We start from the raw sequence: 27773 nt of genomic DNA, 5'->3' as shown, positions 1-27773 counted from the left end.
ACTGGGGTGTTATTTATAAGATAAGACTTTATTAATCCCCGGAGTGAAATTCAGGTTTATAGATAATGTTTTATAAACATTTATATTTAATGTTGCAATGTATGGGCTACTAGAAGTGTATACTGTTAAGTGCAGCTGTGAAAAGATGCATGTAAATATATGGAATAATTATAATATATCATTTAATTTGAAAAAATAAATTACAAATCATGATTTTGAATGATGCGGACAAGTAAGTAAGACTAGATTTTATAGTTTAATTCGGTGCTCGGGCAGAAGCTCCTGCAGGTACGGCTGGAAAAGAGCTGCAGAGAAACCACGCTGCAACAAAATAACACAAGAACCAGAGTAAACAGGAAACTTCATGTTGCCGCCTTCAAAATAAAAACTTGCTTTCAAATTTGCTCAATAAAGGACTAAAAACTCTTACATGATGTGAAACATCCGTTACATGCACTCATGGGATGTACAAGGCTGACATGTCAGTCCTGAATTTATCACATTCAAACCACCCTATGATCATCTTGACTTTCTTTCTTAGCTATAGACATTGTAATTTGTATTCTGTCAGCGCCCAGGCCTGCTGGTCCATTATGCAAATGTGTGGCATACTGTTGGATCTGTTTCTACAGGTTAACAAGCTGATGGCTCCAACTTTTGAGAAAGAAGATGTAGAAGATGTAGATGGCGGCTCCCACGGGATTATCCTCTAAAGAAAACAGCTTTACACTCACACTTGCTGTGTCACTGCATGGCTGTAGAAAACACTGCTGTAGCATCTGTTCCGGTGGAAGAAAACACTATTTCAACTAAATACCATCACGACCTCGAGACTTAGTTCGCATCTGGGATAACGTGAGTTAAAAAAATTGTACTGAATTGTATTGAGACTGTATTGAAGTTGGACTTCCAGCAGCCGCCTCTCCACTGTAGGGGGCAGCAGGAGGATAATGCGGCAGCCAGGAGGACGGGTGATTGACGCAGACCCAGCTGTCTGCGTTAAGTGCGTCGGCATTAGCAGGACTATGATCGGAAGCGAAGCTTGCTGAATTTTAAAATAAAAGCATAAACATTCAACCGAAACCGTGATGATAAATGCCCAGTAGTTTTGCCTTTTGTGTACAAAATAGCAACAATATTAAACTGTCGGGTTCCTGCACCTAGAAGTTCCATAGCAGGCTCAAAAGCACCTCTGCATGATGGGCCAACATTCAAACTCGGTTTTGTTTGAGAAATAAATGTGTTGTTGTTTAGAGGGTTTCGGCACCTTCATAGCAAACATCAGGTTAAGTACACGTTTGTCTTTTACTTTGATACTTCCCATTGCTCAAAAAGATGGAATATAAGGATTGTGTTTTTACAAAACATGGACCGGAAGTAGTGCGCTAACTGCCGCTACCTTGACGGTGCTGTGGTAACGAGGTAGAGCTGCGGTGGCTGAGGAGCGGGTGACGTTAAGAAGCGGACAGGAGAGCGGGCCGAACAGGAGTCTGGACTGTATAAATGGCCCCGTTGCATACAGAGTGAAGAATGGGATCCGTGGCATCGCAGCCATGGCCAGATCCACCAACAGAAGCACTAAGGACAGGGACTCACGGGTAACCGCCAGCACGGACCGCGGAGAGGCGCGGGACCTGGTGGAGCCCCGGGAACTGTCTCTGGAAGAGGTGCTGAAGTCCTACGAGCAGCCCATCAACGAGGAGCAGGCATGGGCGGTGTGCTACCAGTGCTGCAGCGGGCTGAGGGTGCCCCGCCCGCCGACCGGGAGAGTCAACCGTGTGAAGGACCCGTCCTCCATCCTCCTGCACAGGGACGGAACAGTGTCGCTACAGCAGGAGCCTCACAACGGTAGGACAACTGTCGGTTGCTGCCCCCAACTTCCCTCTGCCTCACGCAAAACTCCAATATGAAAAAGTAATTTTCCAAAAATTTGACCATACTGTGCAAAGTAAGGTACCGAATGCAGTTGACACACTTTATTTAAAACGTTAGGGCTTTCTTTTCAATTCGGCTTAAAGTAATGTCCAATAATCGTCTCTCTTTTAATGAAATTTTGACTTTTTCAACTGCTCCGCCTTCAGCAAACTGTCTTCTTTCCGCTAAACTAACTAACCCTAGCCGGTAGCGAACGACGAGAACCAATGTTGATGTTTTTTTTTAACTACACAATGCTCTGCTGACCATATTATAGCAGAATTTACGATAGCTCATCAATGTTTCGCAAAACTCATTGCATCATGTTTTCTCAAGCACGCACGCTGAAAGTAAAAACACCGCCACATTAAATTAGTGGATTTCGTATGGAGTTTGGTACAGCGGAACAATCTGCTCATTGGCGAGAAACTAACACATCGGTGCCACACTGTCCCGTCCCAGACAAACAACAATATCCTTGAATAATCCACCTTCAACTCGATAATATGATCACTGTGTATAACCTTGAGCTGCACGGACGGGCAGATTGTAGATCCAGAGAGTCGGGCTGTGTCGGTGTTTTGTTGCACTCCCGATGCCAACAAGGATGACTTGTATGATGCCGGTAAATGGTTAATTATTCATTCAACACAGCTTCTCCCCATCATTACCTCCTGCAAAGACTGTTTTGGAGACTTCAAAGAGTGGCTGCAATCCCAAAGGCTTTTATGCAGTCTTCTAGTTACGCTGAATTTAGCCTGTACCTGCATAATATCCTACTGTATGTGAAGTATTTATGTTCTCACTGCGGTCACTGGTCCCAAGAAACCTGTTCCCACTAGCACAGACACAACGTCAGACCAAACCTAGTTTAAAAATGGTTATTTCTTGGCTCTCTGAGAGAGTCACTTCACGAATGGGCATTAATTCAATACACCAGATAATACCTCTCTCAACTTTTGACAACTGTTATCTCCACACTGTTTGGAAATGGTCATCATTATGTGTAAAAACGTTTTTTCATGTCCTGACAGTAGCCCATTACACTAAATGTGCTTGAAACTTACAAAGTATCTCAAATGTTTTGATTCATGTTTTGTACTGCAGTTGTTGTACCTTTGTCCTATAGAAACACACAGCCAGAACAGAAGTCCAGATTTGGACTTTCTTATGCTAAGTTCCTGCCAAGAGGCCAGAGAAGGACAAATAAATCTAAAATATTAGTGATAACTGTAAAGAGAAGAAGGAGAGGAGGAGTGCAAGGTGTCACATCCCAGGATTGAAAAGTACAGCCCTGGCTTTTGTTGACTGAGTACCAAGTTGTCATAGCCGGATGAACAAACACCTCTGTGTTGACATTCTGCCTAGTTACAGCTGTGTAGCACCTGTTAAGGAATCTTGACACAAAAATTTCATTTTGTTTCCAGGTAACATTGGTGCATGTTGCTTGGCAACTATCTCTAGACATTGAGTTTTATGAAGTTACTGCAAAATCTATGTAAGTAAGAAGGTTCCAGGTTTAAATCCCACCTGACCTCTTACAGTCTTTCTGTATGGAGTTTGCATGTTCTCTCCACGTCTTTGTCGGGTTTCTCCAGGTCCACAGTCCAAACACATGCAGTTTGGGATTAGGTTGGCTGGTGCCTCTAAATTGTCTGTGGATGTGAAAGTGATTAGTTACTGTCTTTGTGCATCAGCCCTGAGATAGACCAGTGATCTGTCCAGGGTACAGGATAAGCAGTATAGATAATACATGGACGTTTTGTTAAACTTTAGACTTAAAGGTACCCATATCATTTTAACACTCTAGTCTATCTACTTGACTAAGATGTGGAGTATTAATGGTGAAGCAACCCCTTTAGTACTCTGCTTGGGTGACTAAAGAGGGACTTGTGAACTATTTAAGATGCTGGTAAACTGCCATTAGCAGTTAAAAATGCTTCATGCTGGTCATTATTTCTCAGCTTTCACTCAGAACATGTCTAGCTCTCAATAACAGTAGCTCACCCTTGTAGCTTGAGCTGGTACATTCTCTGCACATTCATAAGTAAACAGTTCATATAAAATTACTGTTGCAAAATCACTTAACCAGTGTGACAGAGCCCATTATAGTGAGTTTGTGTACATTATTAATGTGGTTCATAAGCTAAAGGACCCTTTTCTTTTTTGTTAGTGGCTAAATTCATCCCAAAACATGATATTGGTTTTAGATAGCTGGGCTGTGGGGGATACTGCTGATACGGACAAAAATCTGAGATCCAGACTTCATTATTAATGCAAACTATTTTTATTGATTTTGTTTTTGCTATGTACTGCTCGCAGATGGAAATTTAGGGTCACCAACACCCTACTAATGGGCCTAATTTCACATAAAAGTGTATAACTACTATATGTATAACTACTATAACCTCAGATGGATCTTTTTTCTTTATATAAAAATACTTTTTCAATAATTTCTATACAGAAAAGCAACTATAATACAACTGTTAACACATCACTCACACATACTGTGCTCTGCTGTCATTCTCCAAAGAAAGAACACCTAACCCACTACACCCACAGTTATAAAACAGGTAAAAAATAAAATCAAATTTGGCCATAATACTAATCAAACAGCACATGGGCCAAAATTGTCCATTCATAGTTCTGGTCTCCACTGAGTGTGCTCAGTTAAAATAAACACTCAGTGGGGCACTTAAATCAACAGTGAAAGAACCCAAAATCTTTCTAAATTTACATTATTCAGAGGAGCAGTACCCTGGCTCCTCTGAGCCACTTCTTAACACCAGGACAGGTTGATTTCCATTCTCTGACAGTAATAATCCCTTCAGCTGTAACCGCACCAAGCATTAAAGGCTCTCACAGGGTAGTTTAAAGGACCTCTCATGATGGAAATATGTCTGTCTGCAGTGATTAGTCTTCCCAAAACCGAAACTAACGACATGCTAAAAATGGTGTATTTCCTCTTCAAATACTTGTACTAAAGGAAATGAGCAACAACCATGAAATTAGACCCAAAGACATTCAGTGTCGAATGATAGTGTTTAGTGACAGATAAAAAAAGGTCGGGATAAAACATTGTTACTGCTTTAAAATCCATGTGTAGTGTTAGACAGTAGTGAGCTAACTGCCTGTATGATGATCTCAACAGCTCCAGAACTTCAGAGTTATACTGAACGTGGAGCTCTGTAAGGCAATGTATTAGTGTCCTCTGTTTTTTGGGGAACAGTGTCTTCCTCTACTGATAACATGCAGCTCTTTTCATCCCTGCATAAAAATCTAATGACCTCTTCTTTTCTTTGCTGCACCAGTTTCTTCCCACCTCCTCATCTGTTTCTTTCACTAAAAGTTGTTTTTTTCAGTCTTTTTATCCACTGTGTGTCTGACTGATTCTGCCTCTTTATTTAGGTTCGACTTAGTTCAGTTTGTTCCTGTCCTTCACCAAGATTCAGTCATGTTTTTCAGTTTTACATTGCTTTTTCTTACCGGTTTGCCATGTAGAAATATTTTGCTCAGCCCCTGGGTTTTTAAAGGTGATATATGGTCTGAATTGATTCCAGCTTTATGTCATTCATGACCTATGAATATAGTAAAGCAATCAATACTAAGCTATAAAGTGTATTTAGTAGCTGTTCTGGAACCTTCCATCCTGTCACATGATCTTCATCAGGAGATGGTCAAACCTTGGTCTTAAGAGCAGAATAGGAGGAATATCACTTGATAGTGGATTTGTTGTTTGACATTAAAACATGACTAGTTTGATTTTTTTGACATTTAAAGCTCAGTTTATCTTATTAAAAAGACTGGATCAGTGACTGGAGTAGGAATATGCATTTTTATGTTACTCCATTCTGTAAACATGTAGTATATTGTAACATTAGCATTCACAGCAGATAGTGTGGACAGCCCCAAATGACTCTACTTCCTGGAAATCTAAACCTCATCAGGTTGTCAGGAGTTGACAGAGGAGAATGGTGTTGATGTGGATCCAAATATGAGCCTAGACAGATGCTATGCTGCACAGAATGTTAATGTAAACATATACCTGACTTAGCCTGAGCCACTGAGTGAACCTGCAACAGAGAAGGACAGAGGTCAGCCTTACTGACGTGCTGCAGATTCACTGTGTTTACTAGATGAAGTTCTGGTGTGTGGTAGGAACACAAACATGCAGTAACAGTGAAGAGCAGCCAAAGCTGGACTCACATTCCTGCTTTCGTTTCTCTTCTCTGGAATGAAACATGACAGACGCTCCCTGTTGGTAAACATGAGAGCTGGTGTGCGGTTTACTGACGTCACTGACATCAGCTGTTGCAGTGACTGTCTGGCCCACGCCTCCTTCAGAAGAAGCACGAATATGACCTGGAACAGCCGTAATGCCAACTGAATCATGGTGTTGGAAACGGTTCATGGAAGGCAGAAATGTTTTTCCTGCTACAGAAGAAGTGTTCAGGTGCTAACTGCCATCTAGCACACATGACATCCTCAGTTAATAGTGAGTGATGCACAGTGTTTGTGATTAGTGTTAATCACAAATTAGTGTTGTGATTAGTGTTGTGATTAGTGTTTGTGATTAGTGTTTGTGTTAGTTTGTGATTTTGGAAGCAAATTGTCTGTGACAAAATAATATTTTTACTCTGAAATACCAGATTTTCAGTTTGTAAAACCTATTTTACAGCAAACACAGATGAATTGATAAAGCAAGTTTACGCTGGACTTATTTTAAAAAAGAATCTATTTACACTCTTTATTCCTTAAGTGGTGGTGTATTCACACACATCGATGACAAAACTCTTGATGCTACACTGGTGGATGATGCTTATTATTCTAGGGCTGTATAATGAGATGTGATCTGTATATTCACTTGTCTCTGTGGCTGAACAGAACAATCTTTTCTACCCTTGAAATTCATTTTTAGGTCACAAAGTTATCATGACCTTCGCAGCTAGAGATTTGTGGTGCACAACAAATTGTAAATGCAACATTTACATATGGCCTTAAAGTGAAATAAAGTTCATATGGAGAACATGTCAGCAAACAGTTTTCTTACGTACATATCTAGCAGACACAGAGAAACATTAGTATTAATTACAAAATGAATGAATTTGAGTTCATTGTTCAATTTCCTGTTGGCTTATGGGTCTACAGGAAATAGTATTGTCACTACAGCTGACATCTATTCTATTTTGAAACTGCTTAGTTTGACTGTTTTGGCATGAGCTGCTGAAAAGCCCCTGATTTGTCGTCTATTTAACTTTGGATCTCTTCCCCTTGCTTTGTCTGGGCTGCATCCTAATCTATGAACAATAAATATATGAAGTAAACGTGCAGATTTGAAAGAACAGTAAATTTGTTTAAGCTTCTTTCAATTTCTGTTTGAACACCATTTACTGACATTGTAGGACAAGGCTAAAAGGACGAGGTGATTTGCTGAGTGTAGTTAAGATGAGCAGATACATACATACCGCTTCTGTCAGAGAAAAAGCTTACATCACCCAAACTGCTTCTTTTCCCAGATGAAAGACAAAAAGCAGTTTTGAGCTCACTGACCATGCATTCTTGAAACACGAGACTCCCAAAAATTTAATTTGCAAGGATTTCCCATTACAGCATCACTCTGGTCCTCAAGAGATTATGCTGAATCTCTACCACACAGAAGAGCTTTAATGCATAGCAGCTATTTTGCTCATCAATCAATACTCAATAACCCACGATGACAAAGAGAGGATTTTTTGCAATAGTCCCTAACACAGTGTTGTCTTGGCTGTTTGCTTCAGGTCACTGTCGTGTTCAAAGGTGTACCATCTGCCCTGTCTTAGGTCAGTTGACTCTGGAGCAGGTTTTCTTCACAAAGACCTCTCTGTGTTCATCTCTCCCTCAGTTCAACTAGTCTGTCCCTGCTGCAGAGAAACCCATCACAGTACGATGCTGCTCCCACCATGCTTCCTTTAAATACTTTGTGACCTCTGTCTGACCTCTCTACCACAAAGGCCTGACTGATGGAGAACTGCTGAGATACTCTCTCCATCTCTGCAGCAGGCTTCTGAAGTTCTGTTAGAGTGACTAGTGGTCACCAATCTAAACAAGGCCCTTCTTGTCAGGTTACACTGCTTACCTGGACAGAGTCTGAAAAGAGGTCTGATGGTTCCAAACTTCTTCTGTTTCACAGTTACTGGGGCCACTGTGCTCCTGGGGACCCTCAGAGCTTTAGAAAGGCTTGTATACTCTCACCCTGATTTATGCCTCACCATAGTTTTATCACAGAGATCTACAGAGTTCCTTAAACGTCATGTCTTGGTGTTTGATCTGACATCCAGACTTAACCGTAGGGTCATGTATACAAAGGTGAGGGACTTCTAAACTAAAATGCGCAAAAGGTTGTGTGCCACAAGTAGGCTCCATTCAAGTTCTAGACACTTCTCTAGGAGAATTAAATAAGATGCAACCGATATGACAGATGGCAAAGTCCATCTTGAGAGGTTTGCATGTTAGTAGTGTGGTGGTGGTGGAGGTATCGGGCTTTTAAGGATGAAATATTTTCCATCATTAGCCAGAACAAAGTGGGACTTAAAGCTAATGGCATACTATACTTTTTGTGAGCTTAAATTAACACATTTTGATTGTTTTTTATGTGGGTCATAACTCAGAGATAAAGTTCAAACATGTAATTTTAAAAAACATTAAAAAAACAGCTGCAGGTCCAAACAGTGCAGCCCAGTTTGAGAGTCATGATGAAGCATTTGGGGCAGTTCCTTAGCAAGTCAAATTGGTTACAAACAAACATAGCTGCTTTTATATTAGCTGAATCCATTGTGTTAGCATTAATAATGGATTTTTTTTTTCACATACTTGTCAGCAGTGGTCAAATTGCAGCCATCTTGGCACAGGTTTGTCAACCCTTGACATGACCGCAGTTGTTTTCATTAAGTAAGGGATATCATCGCTTTCAGAAATGCAGCAGCGCTACATCCTCATAGAGCTACCGGCATTTCCAGAAGTGTCCTATCAATATTTTCTTGAGCCTGAACCATTGCTGAAATCTATTTGCAAAACAACAACACTGAAAATGAAAGAGGTTTATTTTTACTCTAATAACTGAGGGTACAAGGCCCTTTAAAGTGTGTTCTGTGTAGATTCCTGTCCTCTTGTGGTTACTGACTTGGAAAGAGGTGGTTGTTACTCTTTGTCACCCTGGCTGTCCATTATTCGAACCTGTCCGACAGGTTTGCAAAGGTTCATATTATCATCTCGTTCCTGTGGGGAGGGCATTATAATAGTTTCTTCACTCTCCTTCAGTTGCTGTGTTTTGTTGCGGATGAGAGAGGTCTATGGTCACACAGGGAAAAAGAGTGATGCTCTGTGGTGTCCTGTTCTCAGCACTTTGTAGCTGACAGGGTAGGATAATGTGGCAGGCTGACCTCCCCCAACCATGTGCCACGTCCACACCTCTCTTCTTTTTCTGCTGATCTTTTCACACAGGTTTGCTCTGTTTCTGTCTCCATTTGCTGCGTCTTTTATCTGTCCAGTGGCCTATTTTTTTGCAGTGAGAGCTACTGATCAAGGTATTTCAGGCCTCTCAGGTGTCATTGCTGTCATCTGAACTGGGAGAAAGGTTTTTTTTTTTTTTCTTTTTTTTTACTGCCTCACACATGCAAACATTCTCATGCAGGCTTGCAAAACTAGCTGCATCTGGAGTATGTGATGATGTGTCATTGTCTTGATTTTTGTTGTTCGTTGTTTTGTTGTGAGGTCATCAAAGAGTTGTATATTGGCAAGAAAAAGTGTCTGGTTTCAAAATTAGGAATTTATGTATTTGTCAGCATATTGTGAGATCATCATTGATGTTATAATTATGAATAGTGTGAACAGTGTGTTTTAACTAGACACATCATTGTATGTTTATTGTCCATATTAAACACACACTTCAAACATTCACAGTGTAGGTTGGAAAACCTGTGTGAAAGTGGGATTAGGACAATATCCCTGACAAAACCCTACTAGCCTGGTCAGCCAGACCCAGTCCTTTCTTAGAATGTGGGTCCAGACTTTGGCTTCAAATGAGGCAGGCCAATCACAGCTGTTTATCTGCAATGGGGTGGGCTTTTTGCAGAAAAAGAATTAGTCTGGCTGGCCAGATAATAAAATAACCTTCTACTGTTTTATAAAAAGGATGCATACTTTTACTTGAGACTGGCTTAATATAAGAAAACATCTCTATACAGAAATAAACCGAATCAATATGGTTTCAGTTTCAGGTAATCAAATTTGAGAAAAGCATACTGGAAAATCAGGTGGCAGAACTGGGAAGAGACATTAGATCTTCTTGTCATATTTATTTGTAATTTCTTAATTTTGTGCCAGAAAATCTTCATCTTTATGGCCTTATATTAACATTTTCATCTAGTAGCATATCTTGGGTTCTAATTGATCGTGTGCCTTCCCTTTGTCTCTTCAGATGACACTGATGGGCCTCCTCTTCTACGAAGTGCAGAACGTCAGGTAAGAAAGAAACAAGAGAGACTCAAATGAGTCTTTTCCACTAGCACTACTCGGCTCTACTCTACTCAACTCTACTCAACTTGACTTGACTTGACTCAGTTTTTGGAGTCTTCTATTAGGTGATAGTAGCTGCTATCAGGTACTTTTTTAGTACCTCCTCAGCTCCGGTCTCAAGCGAGCTGAGCTGATACTAAAATGTGACGTTAACAGACTGCAGGCCATTCGCTAAACAACATTGTGGTCCTACGTTTCTGTGCTTGGTGGCATCATGGCAGTTTTGCACAGCCCTGCTATGACAGCCCCAGCCATGTAATTGTAATGGAAAATGAGTCAAGTGGAGTAGCGTAGAGCTGAGTATTGCTAAAACTGTATATTGGAAAAGGGGCAAAAGTGCCATTCTGATTGTAAAAATGCTTGTATGGCCTTGTATGGTAAGATTATTTGCTGTTTTTATGACCCTTATATACCACAATTTCTTTTTTTTGTAGCTGACATAAACTGTATTTCACAAATTATGAATGTTGGTTCCAACATGGAACAGGAATACTTGACCTTTCTGAAAACATCAAAGCCATCTTCCTTCTTGTAGCAAATTTCATGTTAAAGTTGATAAAATGGTTCCCCACAGGCTGTCATTTGGGGAGTTGTCATCATTTGAGTATGTATCTTTTAAAATTGAGCTAAAATTATCTCCCTTTGTACTCTACATAATCATTTACAAACCTCGCCAATGTTGCCAAGATTTCATTGATGATTTTACTGCGATGCCTTCAGTTGTCTTCACAGAGTTTGACTGTTTAGTTATTACAGGTGATTTTAATGTTCACTTGGATAAGGCCTATAACAGATATGCCAAAGAACTTTCTGCCGTCCTTGAAACCTATGACCTTAGTTAGCATGTTAGTAAGCTAACCCATACCAGAGGTCACACTCTGGACCTTGTCATCACTAAGGATGATCATTTTTGTGTCTTTTTTGATTTGTCCATAATTCCCAAAGATGTAGCTGACCAACATTTGTTCAGAAAAGACACATAAATGATAACACCAGGACACTGTTTATGGAGATGATTAAGTTTGAAAATACCACTTTTTCTCATGTTGAAGATTTGTTGAGTTCATTATACTTCAAGTGTTCTAAATGTCATGGATGTGATTGCTCCTGTTAAAGATAAAGTGATCAGGAACAGGCAAAAGGCGCCGTAGAGAAATGATGACTCAGAAAATGGAGTGCCGGAAGGCCGAACGAAAATGGTGTAAATCAAAGCTCCAGGTTCATTATGACATTTATAAGCAGATAGCAGATGTTGTGTGTGTTCACTGAAACTCTACATAGAAAGAGAGAAATGTATTTTTCTGAAATCATCACTAACAGCAGTAACAACTCACATGTCCTGTTTGCTACAGTGAGTAGATTAACAAACCCTCTGTCTCCATTGCCATTGGAACTAATTTCTAAATGCAATGATTTTGCACTATATTTTAATGACAAGGTTCAGGGTATTAAACAAGCAATAAACTACACAACACAGATAAAAACTCTGCAGCCATCCAGGAGACACTTGGTAGAATTGACACATTTTACACCTGTAAATAACAGTTGAAGGGATCATCTCCAGTCTGAGTTCATCCACCTGCTGCCTTGATGTTTTACCCACTAGATTTTTGAAATCAGTACTAAGCAGTTTGTTACCACAACTCACTCAAATAGTTAATGACTCATTACAGTCTGGAAGGGCTTGAAAATTACTGTCATCAAGCCTCTCCCTAAAGAAGAGCAGTCTTGATGACACAGTACTGCACAACTACCAGCCCATATCAAACCTGCCGTTTTTAGGCAAAATCCTTGAAAAAGTTGTTTACCAACAATTCATTGATTTTCTCATGCTAAACAACTGCTTTGATGATTTTCTGTCAGGTTTTAGGCCCCATCACAGCACTGAAACTGCACTCAAGGTGACAAATGACATTTGTCTGAACACAGACGCTGGCAGAATCTCTGTCTTAGTACTGTTAGATTTGAGTGCTGCGTTGACAGAGTGGACCATGTGATCCTGTTACAAAGGTTAGAAGACTGGATAGGCATCTCTGGTACTGCCCTTAAATGGTTTAAGTCCTATCTTGAATACAGGAAGTACTTCACTGAAATTGGTAACTGTCTCTCAGACCAAATGGCATTGACATGTGGGGTCCCCCAGGGGTCCATCTTGGGACCCCTTTTGTTCAATGCAGATGACACTCAGATTTACATTTCACTCACAGCAGGTAAATATGGACCAGTCAATTCACTGTGTCACTGCATTGAACAGATCACTGTGTGGATGCAAAACAACTTTCTCCAAATAAACAGTGACAAGACTGAGGTAATCATCTGTGGGCCACAGAAACAAAGAGAAAGTGTCAGCAGTCACCTTGACTCGCTTTCTCTAAAATCCAAAAATCAGGTTAGAAATCTAGGGGTAATCATGGACTCAGACTTGAATTTTAACAGCCACATTAAATCAATAACACCGTCAGCATTTTACCATCTCAAAAACTTTGCCAGAATCAAAGGGATCATGTCTAAACCAGACTTGGAGAGACTCATCCATGCATTTATCTCTAGCAGGTTAGATTGCTGTAACGGCCTGCTCACAGGGCTCTCAAAACGAGCTGTAAGGCAGCTGCAGTACATCCAGAATGCTGCTGCTCGGGTCCTGACTAGAACCAGGAAGTACAACCACATTACTCCTGTTCTCAGATCTCTGCACTGGCTTCCTGTCACTCAGAGAATAGACTTTAAAACAGCACTGCTTGTGTACAAGTCTCTTCATGGCTCAGCACCACATTACATCTCTGACATGTTGATGCCATATGAACCATCTCGAACTCTGAGAACATCATGGACAGGCTTTCTGCTCGTGCCCAGAGTCATGACTAAACATGGAGAAGCAGCATTTCAGTTTTATGCAGCTAAAATCTGGAACAGTCTTCCTGATGATGTTAGACAAGCCTCATCTCTGGCAATGTTTAAGTCCAAGCTAAAAGCTGTTCTTTTTAGCTCTGCACATGACAACTGAAAGTGTTTTACCTAAAGTGTTTTACCTGCACTCATTCTTTCAAGTTCATTTTCTACTATTTGCTGGTTCTTATTTTGATTTTTGCATATGTTCTTTTAACTTGTCTTTTAGTTCTGTAAAACACTTTGAATTACTCTGTGTATGAATTGTGCTATATAAATAAACTTGCCTTACCTTACTAAGAGAGCAAACTGCTGCCCATCCAAAAGTATCCATGATGTATATGTCTTGTAAAGTTTGGCCCACATCACTGGCATACCTTTAAAGCAAGCTTATATGAGCTACAATGTGACCAGTCAGATACACCATAAAGGGCTGGATTTTGACAACCTTTTTACTAATATAACTACTGTCCTGTTATATTTCTCCTCATCCACCCCTGTAGCTGGTGCAGTCGCTGGGTGTGGCCATTTACCGAGCCCTTGACTGGGGGCTGGACGACAGTGAGGAGAGGGAGCTCAGCCCACAGCTGGAGCACCTCATTGAACGCATGGCTGCGGGGGAGCAGGGTGCAGAGGGCAACAGCACTGCTCGGAACACTACAAATGATGAGGGGTACAGCGGGCAGGAAGAGGAGGAGGAAGCGGAGGAGGAGGAAGAGGAGCCGGTGGGAGTGATAAGGCCCGTGTGTACGTTCCGCCAAGTGATGGCGCTGTGTGCGGCTCGGCTGGCCAACCCTGGCTTGGCACCAGAGCACTACCAGGCTGTCTGCAGGGCTTTGTTTCTAGAGACTCTGGAGCTGCAGACCTTCCTTATAAAGATCAAGGATGCAAAAGAGGTATGTGTCATGTCAGTGTTACGACAAATCTTTACCTACTTTCTGAATGCACTGTAGGTGCTTCAGAGAGAGAATGCTGCAGCCTATTTAAAGTTACTGAATCTATCTTTTTTCATTGTGCAGCAGAAAGACACCAGTGTTAAATATTAGTTTGATCTGTTGATTTAAAAAAATGCTAAATGGGTTTGTTGCCTTGTATTGCACAGATGCTGAAGAAGATCACAACAGAAGAAACTTTAGAAGACCGGTCTACAGCTGAACTGGACGCTCTGAAACACAGAGATTGGGTGAGATGATGCGAGCTTGGCACAGTGTGACAGGGAGGACAATACAGCAGTGTGTTGTTTGACAGAAGCAGGCAGTGTCATGTTGATGCATGCAAACTTGTATGTTGTTCTTGTCTCCATCACAGGCACGTCTGTGGGTGCAGCTGATGAAGGAACTCAGGCAGGGAGTGAAGCTGAAGAAGGTGCAGGAGCAGCCATTCAACCCACTGCCCACAGAGTTCAGTCTCACACCTTTTGAGATGCTGATGCAGGACATAAAAGCGCGCAAGTTCCAACTACGCAAAGTCATGGTGAGAGACAGGCCCTAGATTTAAACAATCAAGCCTATCATTAGCTTGATACCAATATGAAGCTCTGAAAGCAGTTGAAATATCAACTGACCTGTAAACATTCAAAACAGTTTACATTGTAGTTGTAGTTGAAATAATGGGTGTATTGGGAGTGTGTGCACTGTAAATCAATAACTAAGTAATGGGAGTGAGACTGACTCCATTTTGTCATTTAAAGACTTTGAAGCCACTGCCATCTTCCACTATATGTTCTATAGGCTTTGATTCAGCAAGAAAATGTTATGTGCATAGAGTCAGCCTGAGGCCTTCTCCAATGCCAGATACATAATTAAGCCTCAGAACTCAAATATTAATGGAGGCTCCTCTCAGAATTGTGTTGTTCTAGCAGCAGTTGCAGTTTAATTCCAATGGACCACAGAGTGTGTCCACTATGATTGGGTTGAGCTATGCAGTCATTATACATTTAAATAATTTCAAGCAGGCAGATACACGGTTTCTAATGTTCTGTAACAGACATAATTGTATATTATCATGTCCTACAGTATAAGTCCATCGTATACAAGTGTGGCATTTCAGTTTCTCTCAGGTCTTTGTTGTGGTTTTACAGCTCACGACGTTACTGTTTTCCTGTCTCCAGCCACAGCAGGCTGTTATTTTCCGCAAAACAAGTTCTTATAAAAAGACCTATACTACCTGCTGTACATTAAACAGGAAAATGGTGAACACAGCAGCTAAGAAGACATAATTTTCACATGGTTTGTCAGAGATCAAAACTAGAACTGTCCACAAACACAACTCCAGATGTATGTTTATGGTGCTGACCAGGTGACTTAGGGCCCTCACTACAGCCATTCTCAGGACAGAGTTGATGTGTATTTCGTCTTACCCAGGTGGATGGTGACATTCCTAGCAGAGTGAAGAGAAATGCCCATGAATTGATACTGGATTTCATCAGATCAAGACCTCCACTTAAACCGGTGAGTGGGCTTGTGTTATTAGAAGTACACTACAGCAATGTGAAACTGTAATGTTAATTTTGAACCCATCTTGGTGTTGCCCTTGCCAATACCTAGAGAAGCACAGTCATCTCTTTCAGATTTCTTAGAAGGCTGGATGGGTTGCAATTATTTCTATTTGTTAGGTTTCGGAGCGCAGCCTGCCCCCTCCTCCCCCACAGCAGCAGTCCCTCCATGACCAGGTCCTGGCCGAGATCAAGCAGGAGAGAAAGCTCAGGCCTGTGGTTCCACACAGCTCCAGACGTAAGGGCACAATCACTCACTACTGTTTCTAACTTAGTTAAAGCTTCTCACCACAGGTCTAATAACAGTTTAAGACATAAACATAAAACATCATAAATTTGTGAAATCACACAACTGGATTTAATAAATTGCTCTGGTTAAATCTTATTTGGATCATTTGTAAAAATGAAGAAGCAGACTTTAAAAATCTAATTATAAGCAATATTATGATTACCATGTACCATGAGGAACTGGTAAGCCTCAAACCTGCAAATATGCTCACAAGTAAGATACTACAGCCTTACAATGCTGCACATGGTGGATCTTGGGTGTGGAATCACTCCCCTCTGATCTCAGAGCTTGTGACGTATCTGTTTTGTTTTCTCTCCCCTCAGCATTTGGCTCTTTGCCCTGCCTGGCTCAGACCTGTCCTTGTAATGTCAAATCTTCTTCGTGCATGGACCTGTCAATGTTGGAACCGGGACCCCGACCCCCCTCCCGTCTGCGCATCCTGCTCAAGGCCCCAACACTGGCTGAGATGGAGGAAATGAACATATCTGAGGTGAGGCTAGGCAGCAGCTCACGCAACACTTCCTATTCCCTCATTTTGGAGGGGAAGAGAAACGGAATCACTGGAATCAGAGCTGCTGTACTGAGAGCTGGCTGGTGTATTCACAGGAGCACATACTTTCTTTCTCAGCCTAGGTGGGTTGGGATGTCTCTGTGCTGTTGCAGGTTAGCACAGAGAGTGGAAAGTCGAACAGTGATTGGGATGAGATGAATCCTCTTCTCTGTAGCATAAAGACAGCTTGGGAGATCATATGTTTTTTGTCTCTCTTGTTGCTGTGCACTGCATCAAACATCACAACTTGACAGTGTGTTCCTGAGCACTTTAAAAAAATATCCTCAGTGGCTCAGTGAGGGAGGGGGACTAGCTTCAGCTGAAAACCAATTTCTGCTTCATCCACAGGGAATGACATGTTTACTGTTGCCTTTTCAATGCCTTCTGTTTTCACTTCAGTTTCACATTTATAACTTTTTCTTATTTCTGTGCTCTCTAACCTGAATTTAGGTTGGAAAATATCTCTCTTATTCTCTGTTATATAATTACATTGAACCAGATATACTGTGAACCATCCTGTCCATTAGTTAGATGACATTTCGTTATCCCGCGTTGCCTAATGTCCTTCAATTCACCTTTGCTTCATTTTCCTCCTACACCTCCAACCCTTCTTCATGTTTCCCTCTTGCATCCGTTTTCCACTTTGTCCCCCACACTCCATCCTTTTTCTCCCTCTTTAATCTCCATCCCCGCCATAGGAAGAGGAGTCCCCAGACAACGGGGAGCTAAGGAGGATAGAAAAGTCACCCACACCTCTGAAACGAGATCGGTCCTTCTCAGAGCACGACCTGGCCTTGCTCCATGAGGACACCCTTCCTTCATCCTCTGAATCAGCCCAGCTGGGCATTGGGGTCAGGATGAGGAATGAGAGACCTCGGTCCAGGACGCTCACCAGTGGCGGGCCACCTCCTTATTACAGAGGTCAGTAAATAAATGTAGACTGCTTATCCTGGGAATGCTTTTTTGAATCAAAGCTGATCATGGGATTTCTGAAATATCAGAGAATTTTAAGAGCATGTAAGTTCTAACAGTATTTATTAAAATAACAAGGAAATTAACAGGAATATTCCACAAATTAATACAAAGATGGAATAACCAGGACATGACAACATGAAGAAATGCAAATCCAAAATACAAGGACGACCCCTGTGTTGGACTGATGACCTGTGCATGGTGTACCCCTGTTTTTCACCCAGAGAGAGGTGGAATAGGCTCCAGCACATCCCTGTGAGCCTGGTTAGGAATAAGTGGTTATAGATAATGAATTAATGAATACAAGGAAGATCAGGCAAGTGGGATTGGGAGAAACAAGTAAAACTAACAACATTAAGAGACCAACAAGGGACAGTAAACACTTCAAATTAAGACACATGAAACAGGAAACAGAGGAATCATGACAGTATAACAATAATTTGTGGATGTTTAGTTGTGACAGATATCAAAAACCTTATTTACTCTGGTATACTGAGGTCTGGATATAAGATCATTTAAAAACCAAGCTCTGGTCAAACTTTAAAATGAAGTAGTTTTGATGCTTGCAGATGAGGCTATACAGTCCTAAATGCACAGGATGTTGAAACAGGCTGGCTTGCATCTTTAAGGGCTCTTCAACTTCTCAAAACAGTTCATGAAGCTCCCAGACAGGATTTGTGATGTAAAAAAAACATGAGCTATCTGACTGTAGCAGGGCTATCAAGATTCAGGTCCAAAGATTTATTCAGAAAGCAAAATGTCTATAGTACACAAAGTAGTAGACTTTTGGCAGTGAAAAAAAATGGTGATGCTCATCAAGCAAACATGTCAGTCAAAATCCAAGATAGAACAAAGTTTATCTTGTGCGTGAGTTCACTGTCAGTAGAGCAGGAGAACCGTGTGACCTGTGTGTCTATGTTATGTGTTGGAGGTGGTGCTGGAGAGAAGAAGGAGAGGTAGGACCCAAATGCAGAACCAAAAAGAGATTTATTCCTCCTGGGATTACCAGGGCAAAGGAAAAATACAAAAAGCAGAGCCGAATGAAACGGGAGACAGAAAGTCAGAATGAAACGGTAGCACAAACCAGGCAATGCAAAACATCTGCAATACTCACTAGGCAATGCTTACACAATTACAAAGGGAAACAGAGCACTTAAATAGAGGGGAAACAAAAGGCAATTAACCACAGTTGAAATCAATTAGGTTAGTGTTGAAGTCAAAAGTGTGAAGCTGCTGGGGACCAGTGCAGGGGAAAGAGGAAGCCTTTTCAGTGTAAAAGGTCCCCGGTAGGAAGTCCCAAAGGGGAACCATGCGAGTCTAAACTTGAGGCAGTCTGGGAAAAGCTTGGGCAAAAACATAAAGTGCAATATAAATGAACACATAGTGGAATTTTTGACATGAAAACATATTAGTTGTTTCAACTGGCCCATGTCTTAGGGCAGGGGTGGTCAATACTGGTCCTCAAGGGCCACTGTCCTGCTGTGTTCAGCCAATCAGAAGCTGGGGGATACCATTTCACTTTGTCTTCCCTCACTTCCACCCTTATCTGAGATGGTATCTTCCAGATTCTAATGGACTGAACACACCTGATCCAGGTAATGAGCAGTGGGTAGAGCAGGGATAGTTCGAAAACGAGCAGAACAGTGGCCCTCGAGGACCAGGATTGGACACCCCTGGATTTGGGGCTAGAAGCATGCTCCTGAGTCTTGGTCCTCTGTGGCAGATGATTCACACCGCAGTTTTAATTCTCTTCCCACAGAGGGAGACATGGTGCCAGTAACATTTCAGTTACAGTACACTGGCACATTAATGTACAGTCTTTAAGTTCATTTGATCAGTTTGAATTGATCATTTACTATATAACTTGGTCACATCAAATCAGATCAAATGAGTGCTATCTAAACACACTTTTCAGGAATATTATCTGTCTGATGGCCATGCTTCATGCATTAGCAGCCTCATATGTAGAGGTAACTGTGTGAAAGATGAACTTCAGGCCATTCTCAGTCTCTGGATGGCTGCAGGCAGATCCACACCACTACATGCCACAGGTTCAAATAAGGCCCAGTAACAAATGGATGGAGATTTATTATAATGTAGGCTACATGATGTTGACTTTACTGCGTGTATGAGAATGCAAGCCTGAAAGCCCTGGCTGTCATCAGCAGGTGATTCAAAGCTTACTGCCATTTTCAAGCCATCCTCTGAGTTTGTTCTTCATCTGTTGGAGCCAAATTTACAGTTTTCATAAGTTGCAGATGCAGCAGCATGGGCTGCCTGGCTCTACTGAAATCAGATGTATTATATACAACAGTGCTGGAGTACTCAAGAAGTGCTGTGAAGGGCTGAGATGTGAGATGGGGCTGAATGAAAGAAGCTGATGTAATTCATGTACTTGTCTTGTTAGACTGAGATTTGTGGCAATTCACTCATCAGATATGCTTATCATTTCCTCTCTGTCTCTCACTTTTCATGCACTTCCCCACCCCAGCCTCCTTCCCAGTTCATGGCTGGGTGCCGCCCTCTCCAGCCCGCCTGTCTCTGAGCTCAGTTGATGAGACCATGCAGGGCTCAGGAAGGACAGCAGACTCCAGAGCTGGAGATGAGCACCAGTGGATGGTGAGTCACATTTGCAGCAGCATCAGAGATGGTACTTCATGTGAAGTATCAAGGGTCCAACTGGTAAGGAAAATATGCTGCAAAAGATATTTATCTTGTCTAATAATTTTTATCCTTTGAGTTGTAAAAGTCTAATTTTCTTTGAGAACATGAAAAAAAAGTCTGCTATAAGATTATTTTGAAATATTTGCTGGAAATGAGAGTCAGAAGGGGGCTCAATATGACTAAAATTTAAAAGTAAGTAATCCCTGATTTTAGAAAATCTGTAAAACAAGTTGAAATACAAGCTTCATTTAAACTAGTCGTTGTTCAGGGGCTTTCTGCCAAATTACATGATCTTAATTATCAAATAAAGTCTTCCTTGTTATGGAACAGAATTTTTTTCTGCTATATCCAGGACTTATGAACTGAATTAGAAAACAGGGTTAGAAACAAAATGTCATTTTTTGTAACAGTGATAAAGAATATGATGCATTCATGAATTGATGATTTAGGAAAAAACTAAGTAGACATAGTTTATACACTTCTCCAAAAAAAAAAAAAACCTACAATATTGTGTTTTGCATTTTCTTTAAAAAAAAAAAAAAAAAATTAATGAGAGGATCTCCTGTCCTCTGCTGTCGGCGGCTCTGTTCAGGAGGAGTTCAGCCACCCTGTGGAGAGTCTCGCCTTAACAGTGGATGAGGTCATCAATGTGCGACGAGTGCTTGTGAAAGCAGAGATGGAGAAGTTTCTTCAGAGCAAGGAACTCTACAATAACCTAAAGAGAGGCAAGGTAATAAAGCAGGACTTCTTTTACAGCTATTTTCTGATGCCCCTGTGTTTACGGCCCTGTTATGTATAACTCCCATTCTGTGTACTTGTCTCAGGTTTGCTGCTGCTGCAGAGTGAAATTCCCTCTCTTCTCATGGCCGTCTACCTGTTTACTGTGCAAAAGGTATTAAAACCAGCTTTCATGTCAGCTGTTAGAAGTTTCTGAAATGTTTAATCATCAGACCACATGCATCTTTAAACTGAAAACACCACACAAGTTGTAGTAAATCAAGTTAGGACTTTGACTTAGCAGTCACAAGTCTCCAGCCCTCTCTGTGCCTTTTCCCTTTCAGCTAGGCCAGGCTAAAAATACATCCTGTAACAAGTTTAATAACAGAGCTGAAGACACACGCTAATTCTATTAAATGATCAGTCATGGTGTTTTATGATACAAACTACCTATTACTTCTTACCCATTTGACATTCAGGAATAGAGTTGTATTGATTATTTTTTTGTTTGTCTTACAGATCTGTCTGTGGCTCATGCAGTGCAAAGGTAACATTTAGGAGTTGATAGTATATGATGCTATTGGCAATTCACCAAATGCATTCATCTTCTGCTAGAAGGATGATTCTATGCCTTATGGCTATATATTGCAATGTAAAGCGATACAAAAGGCTGATTTACTATATCACTATAGTCAGTTTGTTTAGTATGTCAGAAGTTCAGTGAGGTGGTTGGTTGATGTCACTTTTTCTGTTGTTCTTTTGTTGGTTTTGATTAGTTGCCTCAGTCCCAGGCCGTGTTGGATGTGTGGTTCTGTGCTCTGTAGGTTTGATATCGAGGCTGCTTGGCTGTGTTTTTTGTGTTTCTTGTGATGCTGATTTATGTGTGTAGTGCTGTTGTTTTATGGGGTGATGTGACTCATTTGTGTTTTAATGTTGCTATGGTTTGTCTTTAATGAAATAAACGCAGATTCTGTGATTGTGTGACAGATAATGGTCATGACTAGTATGTGAGTCCATAGTGTTTGTGTTTTTGAATTCATTGGGTTCTTCTTGGAGACTTTAAATACTTATAAGAAAGTGTTTTGCCTTCAAGTGTGATGTGTCCCCTTACAATACATTTTCCTTCTCTTCTATCTCTGTCTCATTGTTTTTCTCATGTACTCCAGATGAAGATTCCTTCAAAGAAAATGGCCCATATTCCTGTGTACACTGTGGGCTTCCACAGCATCCCAAAGAACCACGGACACAAAAGCCAAGTCTATAAGTGAGTGTGTCTTTGACTGTAGAGCCACCAGAGAGAAGATCAGAGCCTATGTAAATAGATTGTTAGTTATAAAAGGTGACTTAAGATTTGACTATGTGTACATAAATACGCAATTAGCCAACATAGTTTCTGACTGTAGGATAAAATATATTTTGCAATTATCAATTACAAAGTGTTTGATAGATATTTGTTTAGCAGCTAACAGAATGACTGATGCATTCATCTGGCCCCAAAGGAATGGAACATAAATCAGAAAGATTACAAGGAAAAATGCATCTTTGTTTGCATTGGCCACTATGCTTTATATACAACCTGTGAGCTAGAATTTTATTTTAGGAACTACCACAGCCCAAAGGTCTGATTCTTGTAAATGATTGTAATTGATCACTTTCATATTTCCTGGAGAATATATGCTTTCCATTTTGGAGTCACCATTAGTCCAAAATGTCAGCAAGAGTGACACATAATCATCAATAATCTGTACTCTGAGTAGTATTCAATTGAATAGTTGAATATAATATGGCTTAATAATCACTGCAGCCTCCAGGGCTTACTGTCCTGTGTACTTGTTTTGTATATGACTATGTACAGCTGCTTAGGAGGTTATCCATTAACTTGTACCCTTTAGAGAGCAATTAAATTGACTTTTTGTGTGTGTGCTTCCCCGTAGTCCTTTCAGTCACTACCCTTTTTCGATCCTAGAAGTAGGAGTAGTGCACACCTCAGGATAAGAACACATGGTAAATCTATTTAAGTATTCCCTTCCTTCAAGCCACTGATTGCTAACCTTCTCCAGCCTAAGTAGAAACGACTCAACCAATCACAGACTGCCTACTTAATCTAATCACCAGTGTCCAACCCCCCCACTCCACTCCACCCTTTTGTTATATAATCAGCACAGTGCCTCTTCCTAGGCCTCTGAGCAGCCATTATGTAATAATTAGCCAGCTGTCATTAATATCCTCACTCCTTGTTCCTGAGTAAAGACAGATATGGAAGACTGAGGGATGGAAGAAAAGAAAGATATATCAAGAAAACCTAGATGGTGAGACAGGGAGAGATGGAGAGAGCTGGAGTGGTGTGTTGATCTGCCGATTTGACTGTGCAGCTATAAGGACAGAAATAGTAGGTTTTATAACAGCAAATGTTGGCATTATTTTAATCAGAAAAGCTGACCTTAATCTTTTCGTTAGTGACTGAGATGGTCCCGCCCCGCCCCAGCACAACATGTTTCCCCCCCTTGTTACACAATTTATTATGTTGTGTTTATATTTAATTCTCTTTAAATAAGCTTAGCAAGGCAAACAAGATCAAATCTAGTTTTATTTTTCCAGATGCTCAGCTGATTTACTGTGAGAAATGGGATACAGTATGTCACAGTATGAATCCATTTGTGAAATGTTTTCTAAAATACTGACAGCACAGATGATAAAATATAAGTGACACATTAAATCAATGAAAAGAACACACAAGGCATAAATTAATTGCTATTTTTCAATTGACAATATTTATGTCCTTATTTATTGTAACCTAGTAGTCTCTAAGGGTTAAATTACAGTTCACAATAAAAGAGAGGTCAAACCTATGTAAGCTAATATAAAATAATAAAAATTTTTAATATGACATAACTGTAAATAGAAATATTTCAACTTTAGCAGTACATTGTAGTAAAGGTGGGTGCACAGAATCAAAGCAGAAGTGACTGAAACATCATAACTTTTAGTCCCTGGTCCCTAAAATCCTGGATCATACATTTTCTATGATCTAACTGAGTAACATCTTTTTATTAAGGCCTATTTGCACCAGAAAGCAGCACAGCAGTGTTTATCCATGTATACTCGGGAAATAGATGGTGGTGGAAGCTCAGCTCACAGGATGATGGCTTGCTATTAGTCAATGGTGCAACTTCATGTCAATTTTCCTTGGTTCTCCACAGGTCGCTGCGCAGTTTGTCCCACCGCTCAGTGGAGGAGGAGTTTCCCCATCTATACACCCATGGCTGCACACTGCGTGACGTCTGTGCTGAATGCACCAAATTTGTTGCGGATGTCATTTCCTCCAGCCGCCGGAGCCTGGACATCCTCAACAACACTCCCAAGAGGGAGGCTAGAGCTGCTGCCGCTGCTCAGAGGCCACAGCTGCAATGTCACTCCCACCTTGAGACCTGCCCTCAGCCAAATCCACCCCAACCTAACCCACAGTGTCACCTTACACCTCAGCCTGAGCTACCTTCCCAGTCCCACTGTCAACAGCAGCTTCAGGCATCATCGACATCTTCTTCACCGCAGCTCCACACCAAGACGATCAACAGTGTGAACCAATGAGTAAATTGACACTTGATGCCTTTCTGCCTACACACTTTCTCCTTTATGAGTTGTGCAACTGCACTACACTGTGCATACACACACACAGCAAAATACTTTAAGGGTGGTTACATGTATAGAAGTAATGACTCAAAGAGCCAGGTGATTGGTTCAAATGCATTTAAATACTAAATGTGAGTACATTAGGTAAGGATCCTGTAAAGTTCTTTCGGTAATGCTGGGTTGGATTATTAAATACATTATTAACCTAAAAATCCTTTTCTGGAACCGTATTGAACCCTTTTTAGAAAAAATCTAGCAACTCTAAGCCACCACCACCTCTCCCACCATCCAATCCCGGTCACATTATCTGTGTCTATTTCCCAGCAGATGAGCACACACACAGAGTCCCTACTGTGCACTCTGTAGCGTTTGAGTAAGAAGCTGTTTTGTGTGTATCTGTCTTGTCTACAGCATCATAACTTTACTCCTGGGGAGGAGAATGTAGATGAAGAAAGCAGTGGTGGTTGCAGGGGCATTATATACTGAGAGAGAAGGGGGAGGTGGGTTTGGGTGGTGGTAGTCTGATGCAGATCAACGCTGTGCAGCAGAGTCGACATGTAACCCTAGCATTTTAGCTCTCTGTGGTTGCCTTGTTTTTGTCTTGAATGTAACTTAAAGAGACAGAATTGTAAATTTATAAGCACGTACACAGCTTTTTTTATTATTCATTCAAAAAGGGAATTGTAATGAGTGGCTACTGCATATCTTTTGCATTTATGACGTGCTTGTAAAGTCCCAGGTACAGCTGAATGAGGTGCAATAACAGCGTTGCTGAATGTAAAGTGGTGAAGCTGCAGACTGCACCTTTAACTAATGCAGTCTGCTGATGATTCTGATGTGAAATGAGCAGATAAAACTTCTGGCTCTGTCACTCCCCATGGATGCTCGCAATCTGCTCTGGTTTTATAAACACTAAGTAAACCTTGACTGCAATAAAATCTACTGACAAACACGACCAGCACTTCTGCTGTGAGTTTTACTGTTCACCTCTGCATGTTGTGTTCAGCTGCTTGGTGGTTACCTTGCAGCTTCAACAGTCACAGAGTTGCACTTCATAAATGAATAGAGCATAATGTTATATATTTCATTGAATGAATGATTTATTTTATCTTTCTTGAAATTTATAAATATTAAATATGCAGAACATAGCAGATGAATGTACTCTTTAAGGCTGATCATCATTAATCATTTTGGATTATAAAAGCACTTGATTAAGAAAAAATTCCAAATTTAATGTAAATCAATTTAGGAGCAACTATGATAGTTAACTGAGCTGAGCATAGTAGATCTTAATTGTTAACTAAGTTATAGCAATATGCTTTAGCAAGATTTATGGATATCAGTTTATTAAATTTCTTTGAGAAGCTTCTGCCCACAAAAGTCTGGGGTTTTCATCATACTCTAGGACATCTTTCCAGCTGCAGGCCTCCTGAACCATTCAGAGTCCAACTTTCTGGGTCAGTAATGTACACAGCAATACTTCAATGTAAAGCAATTTCAGAACGGTCGCTATGGTTTTAAAGGAATACCTTTAGAGCAGGCATTGAATGAGAGAGGCAATGCCACTTGTGTCAGTGCATTAAGCATGGAGCTAGAGCCAGGAGGCAGTCAGCTTAGCTCAGCATAAAGACTGCAAGAGTAGGATGGGAGCCTTCAAAGATCAGATGCAGAGGTCTATCTGTTCTGCAGTTTCCTTTTATATCACAGAACTGTGTCATTCAAGACTACAGTTTTAAACACAACTGCAAAATGTTTACTAAAATATTAAAATCTCCTTTTCTACCTCCTCTTTAAACAATGTCCGATTTGACAGAAATGCAGCCAGATTCTAAAATAATTTGGGAGTAACTAATTCTGGATTAAAAGTGTCTTCCTCATTTGAAGACACATTTACTGAATAAATCCTTGTTTCCCATATAAGGATTTCTGGAACTTTTTTTCAGGTATTTCTCATATGTTTACTATTTCTGTAGTGTAACAAGAACACAGGTAATGATCAGCTAATTACACATAGTCGTCAGTTTAGCTGCACATAGCTATCTAATGCTGTTACTGAAACTGCTGTTGGAACTTTATGATCATACTGGAGGCTGTAGCAGTTCTGTTGAACATGTACACATTTATGTACTGCCAGTTTCATGCAGCCTTATATTTCTTTACAAGCAGAATGAACTACATGCAGCACGCAGGATGCAGAATTTGAGCTCTTGTCATAGAACATCAAAAGGTTATTGGACAGCTTGGTAAAACACTGACAGGTGTGACTCTTCCACAGCTCTGCTGGTGGTGAAGAAGAAAGGGACGTGAGTCACGAACCCATGTTGAGACTCCACTGGAAGACAAAACTGTGAATGTGCAGAGGACTGTATCTGTGCACTGCAGTGTAGTGTTACACCTAGAGCCATAATCCATGGACTATACCATATGTTTATAAATTAGTGTCTCCAGGATTATACTGCTGAATAACACACTGTGACCCTCCACATGATCTACAATTCAGAATAACCTGAATAGAAAAATCATTTTGGGTAAATATGTTCAATATTAATTTTCCTTCTGAAAGAAGGTAAAACAATTCATTTTCTGCTAAATTTACAGTAGACAAAAGCGTCCATGAAAGGAACCAGCACAGTGAGTGAACTTAAGAAGGCTTTGTCCGCTCTCGGTGGATCTACAATGGACGCTCAGCCTCTCTCATGAATAAATAACATGCAGGTCTACGCGTCTATTGGCTGGCTGTCCGTCATCCGGCTCTCAGTTCACTCCGCACCAGAAGCCATCCGGATTTAGAGAGACTAGAAAGAAGTAGTTTCTGTAGAAAGAAGTGCTTTCAAAATAACAGTATAAAACCGTATCAATTGTGTATTGTTGCCTATTCACTCACTTTTTAACGCTACTTGTGTTGACATCAAGGTCAACACAAGTAGGTTTGTTTTTCTCACACTGAAATTGTAGAATAGTTTATATTGTTTTGAAACGTGGATTCTTTAATGTTGTTTTATTCTTGTCATGTAGGTTATTTAAAATGGTAAATTATCTGTTTTCCTCACTCATAGCTTGTGCTACTGTAAATAAATGAAATCTTAGACTGTAGTTTTTGTCAA

At 40.7% G+C, this 27773-nt stretch overlaps 1 protein-coding gene across 1 annotated transcript; it reads left to right on the top strand.

Moving 5' to 3' along the window:
• Positions 1-1358: 1358 nt before the first annotated feature.
• On the top strand, positions 1359-25624 carry spire2 (spire-type actin nucleation factor 2). The gene is given in 16 exon segments (XM_026312438.2): positions 1359-1848; positions 10370-10413; positions 13857-14249; positions 14456-14536; positions 14662-14826; positions 15717-15803; positions 15968-16085; positions 16460-16626; positions 17385-17607; positions 20150-20277; positions 20915-21052; positions 21147-21214; positions 21559-21586; positions 22206-22303; positions 24240-24606; positions 24609-25624. Coding segments are annotated over 16 exon segments (2520 nt in total). The 5' UTR covers positions 1359-1553; the 3' UTR covers positions 24729-25624.
• The last annotated feature ends 2149 nt before the right edge of the window (positions 25625-27773 follow it).

Source organism: Mastacembelus armatus, chromosome 6, assembly GCF_900324485.2.
Source record: "Mastacembelus armatus chromosome 6, fMasArm1.2, whole genome shotgun sequence".
NCBI lineage: Eukaryota > Metazoa > Chordata > Actinopteri > Synbranchiformes > Mastacembelidae > Mastacembelus > Mastacembelus armatus.
Note: the sequence above shows the minus strand (reverse complement) of the source record. Positions and strands in the feature narration are given on the sequence as shown.